Source organism: Ambystoma mexicanum, chromosome 9, assembly GCF_040938575.1.
Source record: "Ambystoma mexicanum isolate Mex_15411 chromosome 9, UKY_AmexF1_1, whole genome shotgun sequence".
In the NCBI taxonomy this organism is placed as follows: Eukaryota; Metazoa; Chordata; class Amphibia; order Caudata; family Ambystomatidae; genus Ambystoma; species Ambystoma mexicanum.
The window spans coordinates 1,424,975,697-1,424,984,550 of record NC_090931.1 but is presented as its reverse complement, the minus strand read 5'-3'; the positions used below and the strand labels follow the sequence as shown (position 1 = coordinate 1,424,984,550).

Genomic DNA, 8,854 nt, shown 5'->3' with positions numbered 1-8,854 from the left:
TTCTTTCTTCCTTAACACATTCTGTCATATTTATTGATTTTCAATGGTCTATGTTATTTTCTCTGGGGTTCATCCTGTATTTTTGTTTGTGTTTGGGTAGAGTTTCTGATACATTTCTATAAGGTGCTTTTAGACTTAGTAGTACGGGAACTTTTCTGATAAAAACCTGCAACAGAAAATTCTGGTTGTACAGAAATTCCACACAGTAACTTTAAATTGTATGTTTATTTCAAGATAATTACATTGTACAATGATTCTACTGCTGATTTTACAGATATCGTATGTCTGATCATAAATAACACAGACCCTTTAACCCCTGGACAGCTGCAGAATATGTGATTTGATAACCATATTCATTTCTGGCCTGTCTGCTTTTTAGGAGGGAAATGGGTGCATGGCTATGCTAAAGGTAGGGTAAAAAGTGCATTGATATACACCTCAAGTCTCATAACATTGGGATTTTGGCAGGCCATTGTAAAGAATGGGCCAGCAGAGGGCGCTCACCAATGTTGCAAAGCTTGGTGTTTCTCTCCCAACGTTCTGTATTAATGCTCAGTTTCTCTCTTAGCCAACATTCCACCAGGACAATGCTCACTACAAGGATCCAATCACCTTCTCCACCTGATCCCTTTTATTTCTATCCTATTTTATTTATTTTACATTTATAAAGCGCTCATACAGCCCGCAGGCATCGAGGCGCTGTTACAGGAATTGTTTGTTTTTCTTAGTTGCGTAATTGTGGGGTCGCGGACCCGGGGATGCGCACGCTGCCGCTGAGCTATCCTCCTGTGTTTGTGATTTTGCCATATTATAGATGCATTACAGCCCTGAGGGAGAGGGCTGTAACATGTGTTATTAGCCTTTACCATCATGATGCATCCTTGGCTTCATCTCTGGCACATAACTCAAGTTTGGGCCAATAACACATGTTACAAGCTTCTCCACCAGGGCTAAAATGCCTCATTAGCCCCCGGAGTGGGCACCACAGGCAATCAGCTTGCTCGGATCACAGGCTAAATCCCACGATCCAAGACTGTGTCCAAGCCAGCTCGGAGATTCAAGAGCCCGCCCTGCCATTTTCTGCCCCTTCTCGCGCCCTCCCTCCAGACTACACTCCTCCCCCCCACCTGATTCCTGCTGCCGCCGCTTCGGCCACCCCAGCCGCCATGCAAATGGAAGGGGATTCTTGCCATGGTGGCCATCTTAGATACTGTTCACTCAAACAAATACATTACTTTGAGCGCCCTGTATTAAAAGCCTGTGGTGCTGATAGCACTAGAAGCCGAGCTGACTGCTGGATTGGGTGGTAATGACACTGGGCCCCATCGTTAAGGCTCTCGCTTCACACAGGTCTATTGCCTGGTCCCCGGGCCATTACCACCCAATAAGGCATGCCTGCTCAGATGTTATTGCTTAACACTTCTGGCACAACACAGTAGATGTAAGCTTATGCCAGCCAAAGAATCCATCAAACTGATGGTGAAACACCAAAAGCCAGTTTGTGACTTTATATTGGCACCCTTGATAGCAAACAAGGAGCAACACAGGAATCCAAACTATGAAGGATAGATCAGTGGCAATGATCTGCATTCAAGAGAGGTATCAGACAGCTTAGAGGACTCAGAAAGGTAAACTACAGGCCAATAAGTTAACAAGAACAGGGAATCGCTGAAATCCCTGAAGAAGGTCTGTAATAAGAGGTTTAGTATATCCAGGTTCTTGGGAAAATGTTATCAATTACTTCTATGCCTGGTCTGAGTTACACCATGGTGGGAAACATATAGGTTTTGTTTCTTTCAAGGCACACACATGCCTTCAAAGTTGCCTTAAGATGCCAAGATCATTAGTATGACACAAATAGGTTTACAAAATGAAACATGTTACAAAGAGTAATTGAGTGAAAAGCCAATGTGTGATTGCTTTTGCGGAATTGGTCGTTGTTCTGACTTTAGAATGGGGGAGGCGGGGTTGGGACATAGTTCCAGAGGGAGAACTCGAGCACCGAGACACAGACCTCGTCTTTGTTGGTTTTATAAAAACGATTGACTGAAACAGAAGGATCCAGAGGAACATCTTGGAAGGTGTCTGTGGAATGTATTGCAGAGAAGGGGTGTCCCTATTTTATAAATAGATTTGGGAATGGTGCAGAGGACTTTGATTTTCAGTTCCATCGTTTTATCATACTGCACATAATATATGGAACTTTAAATCTCCATATGGTCAGAAAAAGAAAATAGAAAAGGAGTTGTTCTCTGAAAAGGGTTCAACTGGAGGTGTAACTGCTGCTGAGGACCCTCCAATGGTTCCCCTGATGTGGTGGCCCACTGGAGCGGTCAATTCCACTGGGACTAATCTTTGGAGTATTGGCTAGATTCAGAGATTCTTTGCCCATTAACAGTCTCAATGGTCTTTATCATGACTGGCTTCTTCGTCGGGGCTGGGTTGGCGCTCACCGGCGCTGAATAGTTGAAGGAAACGTTGGTATTCGCTGGGGCAGAAAATCCAGAGGAGACGTTAGTGCTCGCCATGGAGGAGATGGGTAAGTCTTGCATCAGTGATCCTGCTGGAAAAGGTAAGGACAGACTTTTTCCAAACAATGTAAGGCATTCACATATCAATGTAAAGTTACCATGAAAGTATAGCCCAGAAAGCAGATAGGAAACGTTTCAGATATTGGTTAAATTCTCGCTTGTCAACAGTAAGTTCGCATTAAAGTATAGCAGTTAAGAAGCTTCAGATGTTGGAGGAAATCTCACTTATCAAAGTTAAGTTAAGATATGATATGGCATTTATGACGCGCCTTTAAACAAGTGTTTCAAGTTGCGACATGGTAAGGGAGGGGGAAAAGAGGGAAGACAGAGACAGCCAACCTACTAGGCCAAGTTCCATTCAGATTGCGCAAGTACAGGGGAAGGGGGAAGAGGAAAAGTGTGGAGTCGGAGGGGGTGTGGGGATAGTGCAGTATATGGGGTAATAGAATAAATAAAAACCATAAGAGAAGCAGAGCCAGCTGGTGGCAAGGGTAAGTGCAGACATCAGGTGTCAAGTGCTGGTGGGGGACTGTAGGGATACAGAAAACAGTCCCCCAGTGCGGGGGATGCCAGGGAGGCAATGCAGGTGTGTAACTGGTGGGGGAGCAGACATGGGCCCCATGAAAGTATAGTACGGAAAGCTGATAGGAAAGGTTTCAGATGTTGGAGCAAATCTCACTTATTAACGTTAAGTTAGCAGAAAAGTATAGCACAGTAAGCTGGTGAAGGATGTAAATAAGCTGCTTAATAGATTCCTCCGCTGGAAGGTGGGAGCTCTATGATTCTATGGGATGTCCTTCTCAGACCGGTGCATTTAGGTGGCTTTGGCTTTCTTAATGTTAGGCTGTCCCCCTTCACGTTGCGTACTCTTCATAGTTGGTTCTTGTGGGATCATGTTGATTGTCCCACCTGGACTTTCATCAAGAGAGATTCTGTCTCTCCTACCTCTCTTGCCAGCTTAGTTTGCATGGCTATTAGGCTACCGAATGGCCCGACTGTGCCGTTTATCAAGCATTTCGTGAAAATGTGGAAATAAATTAATGTGGTCCGTGGTGATACGTTTTAGCTTAGTGCAGATTCTTGTTTATGGAAGAACTCAGCTGTGCAAATTGACAAGCGCACCCTCTCTAGGGTTTCCTGGCAGAGGACGGGTATTTAGAAAATAGGCCAAGTCAATGATGGCCAAACTCTTCTGGATTTTGAGATTTTACATTTTAAATACAAACAGCGTATGTCTAAGACTCGTCGCTATTTGGCTCTGCAGAATCTATTTGATGTGCTATACTCGCTCCTGGTGCTAGTTTGCACGGCTTACTCACGATCCTACATTTAGCTGGAAGTTTGCATCTCTCTGCCTCATTGCTCTGTAAAATTCGTACTCTCTGTGAATTTAACTTGGCTTCTTCGTATGGCAGGGATCGATGGGATCTGGGATCTAGGTTGTAAACTTTTTGCTATTGAGTGCTCTCATATATGTGCTGGTCCCAGCAGATCTCTTTAAGATCGACTTGGATTTGCAATTCACGCAGCAAAGGATCAATCATTATATTTATTGGTCCCCAGGGAAGTTGTGGTCCTGTAAGTTAAGTCTGGATGGTCTGTGTTGCAATTGCAAAAGCATAGTGGGTACCACTTTACACATGTTTTGGTCATGTCAGAAAGTCCTGTTGTTCTGGGGAGATCTCCTCCAAAGTATAGACCTTGTGTTGGGTCTCTACCTTCCCCACACACCTTTGATATGGGTACTGGGTTTATTCCCGGCTGACATCAACTTGCCTGTTGGGAAGCTCTCCTGGGTCAATAGAGCTCTTCTGATGGCTAAGAAGCATATTCTGTTGCACTGGAAGAGTGATGTTAGGCCCACTGTTGATGACTGGCTGCACAGCCTGTCACTCCTCTCCAGCAGGGAGAAAGTGTTCTTCCAGTTTAAGCAGCAACATGATGAGCCATTTGGAAAGTGTTCGATGATTTGTATGTTTAAGCCCCCTCGCCGCATTGTCCTTTTTTCTCTTTTCTTTCCTTCTCCTTTTTTCTTTTTGTCTTGATTTACAGATTGGCAGGTCTGATGACATTAGGTTTTCGATGTGTCCTTATGTAACTGTCTATTGTTTAAAGTCTCCTGTTGTTTATCTCATTATGAAAGCAATAAATCATTTTACAAAAATAAATGAATTTCAGATGTTCAGCAAATCTGATTTAGCGTTATGTTAGCATGAAAGTATATTACAGAAAGCAGGAACATTATGAGATGTTGGTGCAAATCTCACTTATCAGTGTTACGTTGGCATGAAAGTATAGTATGGAAAGCTGATAAAATGAGTTTGAGATGTTGGAGCAAATCTCACTTAGCGTTAAGTTAACATGAAAGTGTAGCAAGCAAGGAAGCTGGTGGGAAGAGTTTCAGATGTTGGAGCAAATCTCACTTATCAACGTTAAATTGCCATGAAAGTGTAGCAAGCAAAGACGCTGGTGGGAAGAGTTTTAGATGTTAGAGCAAATCTCACTTATCAACGTTAAGTTAGCATGAAAGTGTAGCAAGCAAGGAAGCTGGTGGGAAGAGTTTCAGATGTTGGAGCAAATCTCACTTATCAACGTTAAATTGCCATGAAAGTGTAGCAAGCAAAGACGCTGGTGGGAAGAGTTTTAGATGTTAGAGCAAATCTCACTTATCAACGTTAAGTTAGCATGAAAGTGTAGCAAGCAAGGAAGCTGGTGGGAAGAGTTTCAGATGTTAGAGCAAATCTCAAATATCAAGATTAAATTGGCATGAAAGTGTAGCAAGCAAGGAAGCTGGTGGCAAGAGTTTTAGATGTTAGAGCAAATCTCACTTATCAATGTTAAATTGGCATGAAACTGTAGCAAGCAAGGACGCTGGTGGGAAGAGTTTTAGATGTTAGAGCAAATCTCACTTATCAACGTTAAGTTAGCATGAAAGTGTAGCAAGCAAGGAAGCTGGTGGGAAGAGTTTCAGATGTTGGAGCAAAGCTCACTTACCAAAGTTAAGTTAGCATGAAAGTATAGCAAGCAAGGAAGCTGGTGAGGAGAGTTTCAGATGTTAGAGAAAATCTCACTTATCAACGTTAAATTGGCATGAAAGTGTAGCAAGCAAGGACGCTGGTGGGAAGAGTTTTAGATGTTAGAGCAAATATCACTTATCAATGTTAAGTTAGCATGAAAGTGTAGCAAGCAAGGAAACTGGTGGGAAGAGTTTCAGATGTTAGAGGAAATCTCAAATATCAAGGTTAAATTGGCATGAAAGTGTAGCAAGCAAGGGAGCTGGTGGGAAGAGTTTCAGATGTTAGAGCAAATCTCACATATCAATGTTAAGTTAGCATGAAAGTGTAGCAAGCAAGGAAGCTGGTGGGAAGAGTTTCAGATGTTGGAGCAAATCTTATCAACGTTAAATTGCCATGAAAGTGTAGCAAGCAAAGACGCTGGTGGGAAGAGTTTTAGATGTTAGAGCAAATCCCACTTATCAACGTTAAGTTAGCATGAAAGTGTAGCAAGCAAGGAAGCTGGTGGGAAGAGTTTCAGATGTTAGAGCAAATCTCACATATCAATGTTAAGTTAGCATGAAAGTGTAGCAAGCAAGGAAGCTGGTGGCAAGAGTTTTAGATGTTAGAGCAAATCTCACTTATCAACGTTAAATTGGCATGAAACTGTAGCAAGCAAGGATGCTGGTGGGAAGAGTTTTAGATGTTAGAGCAAATCTCACTTATCAATGTTAAGTTAGCATGAAAGTGGAGCAAGCAAGGAAGCTGGTGGGAAGAGTTTCAGATGTTAAAGCAAATTTCACTTATCAACGTTAAGTTAATATGAAAGTGTAGTACGATGTTGGAGCAAATTTCACTTATCAACGTTAAGTTAGAATGAAAGTATAGTACGTAAAGGTGATAATAAGAGTTTTAGATGTTGGAGCAAATCTCACTTATCAGCGTTAAAGTGGCATGAAAGTGTAGCAAGCAAGGAAGCTGGTGGGAAGAGTTTCAGATGTTAGAGCAAATCTCAAATATCAAGGTTAAATTGGCATGAAAGTGTAGCAAGCAAGGAAGTTGGTGGGAAGAGTTTCAGATGTTAGAGCAAATCTCACTTATCAATGTTAAATTAGCATGAAAGTGTAGCAAGCAAGGAAGCTGGTGGGAAGAGTTTTAGATGTTAGAGCAAATCTCAAATATCAAGGTTAAATTGGCATGAAAGTGTAGCAAGCAAGGAAGCTGGTGGGAAGAGTTTCAGATGTTACAGCAAATCTCACTGATCAACATTAAGATAGCATGAAAGTGTAGCAAGCAAGGAAGTTGGTGGGAAGAGTTTCAGATGTTAGAGCAAATCTCACTTATCAATGTTAAGTTAGTATGAAAGTGTAGCAGGCAAGGAAGCTTGTGGGAAGAGTTTCAGATGTTAGAGCAAATCTCACTTATCAATGTTAAGTTAGTATGAAAGTGTAGCAAGCAAGGAAGCTAGTGGGAAGAGTTTCAGATGTTAGAGCAAATCTTACTTATCAATGTTAAGTTAGCATGAAAGTGTAGCAAGCAAGGAAGCTGGTGGGAAGAGTTTCAGATGTTAGAGCAAATCTCAAATATCAAGGTTAAATTGGCATGAAAGTGTAGCAAGCAAGGAAGCTGGTGGGAAGAGTTTCAGATGTTAGAGCAAATCTTACTTATCAACGTTAAGTTGGTGATGGCTAAGAAGCATATTCTGTTGCACTGGAAGAGTGATGTTAGGCCCACTGTTGATGACTGGCTGCACAGCCTGTCACTCCTCTCCAGCAGGGAGAAAGTGTTCTTCCAGTTTAAGCAGCAACATGATGAGCCATTTGGAAAGTGTTCAATGATTTGTATGTTTAAGCCCCCTCGCCGCATTGTCCTTTTTTCTATTTTCTTTCCTTCTCCTTTTTTCTTTTTGTCTTGATTTACAGATTGGCAGGTCTGATGACATTAGGTTTTCGATGTGTCCTTATGTAACTGTCTATTGTATAAAGTCTCCTGTTGTTTATCTCATTATGAAAGCAATAAATAATTTTACAAAAATAAATGAATTTCAGATGTTCAGCAAATCTGATTTAGCGTTATGTTAGCATGAAAGTATATTACAGAAAGCAGCAACATTATGAGATGTTGGTGCAAATCTCACTTATCAGTGTTACGTTGGCATGAAAGTATAGTATGGAAAGCTGATAAGATGAGTTTGAGATGTTGGAGCAAATCTCACTTAGCGTTAAGTTAACATGAAAGTGTAGCAAGCAAGGAAGCTGGTGGGAAGAGTTTCAGATGTTGGAGCAAATCTCACTTATCAACATTAAATTGCCATGAAAGTGTAGCAAGCAAAGACGCTGGTGGGAAGAGTTTTAGATGTTAGAGAAAATCTCACTTATCAACGTTAAGTTAGCATGAAAGTGTAGCAAGCAAGGAAGCTGGTGGGAAGAGTTTCAGATGTTAGAGCAAATCTCAAATATCAAGATTAAATTGGCATGAAAGTGTAGCAAGCAAGGAAGCTGGTGGCAAGAGTTTTAGATGTTAGAGCAAATCTCACTTATCAACGTTAAATTGGCATGAAACTGTAGCAAGCAAGGACGCTGGTGGGAAGAGTTCTAGATGTTAGAGCAAATCTCACTTATCAACGTTAAGTTAGCATGAAAGTATAGTATGGAAAGCTGATAAGATGAGTTTGAGATGTTGGAGCAAATCTCACTTAGCGTTAAGTTAACATGAAAGTGTAGCAAGCAAGGAAGTTGGCGGGAAGAGTTTCAGATGTTAGAGCAAATCTCACTTATCAACGTTAAGTTAGAATGAAAGTATAGTACGGAAAGGTGATAATAAGAGTTCCAGATGTTGGAGCAAATCAGTACTGGTATTCAAAGGGTTGCAAAAGTCAAAGTAAAACAGCCATTCCTATACATGTTTCATGTACATATATAATTCCCACCACAGGCACACCTACATGTGTCTTTGTACTGACCCAGAACCTATCCAGCTCAACACAAACCCCTGAACCATGTAATCAGGGGCAGCCTTAAGGTGGTCCAGAGGTAGGAATATTGAGAGAAATCCTGCACAGCAGTGGAGGCTGGGCTCTTGATACACAAGCTCTAATCTAGACCTCTCTGTGCAGGAGACCCCACGAAATGATGTCTTGTGTTGCTCTTTTAGGGTGACTCAAGAAACAAGGACTTCTTAAGTTCCTTTCTATAAGCAAAGTGGGCTTTTCGTGAACGCAAATGCAGCAGATAAAGGCGTATGGGGGTTAAAGCTTCTGACTTGAGAAAGTTCTGACTAATACTTGAGACACAAGAAAAGACAACAAATGGATTTTGACAAGTGTGTTTT

At 41.7% G+C, this 8,854-nt stretch overlaps 1 protein-coding gene across 1 annotated transcript in view; it reads right to left on the bottom strand.

Annotated features, from left to right (window-relative positions):
* Positions 1-206: 206 nt before the first annotated feature.
* The window catches only part of LOC138489167 (keratin, type II cytoskeletal 8-like), an 82,610-nt gene continuing 73,962 nt past the window's right edge, over positions 207-8,854 (bottom strand). Inside the window, exon 9 of the mRNA XM_069616825.1 lies at positions 207-2,563. Coding sequence (XP_069472926.1) covers positions 2,349-2,563 — 215 coding nt within the window. The 3' untranslated portion in view covers positions 207-2,348. The remainder of the gene's footprint in view (positions 2,564-8,854) is intronic.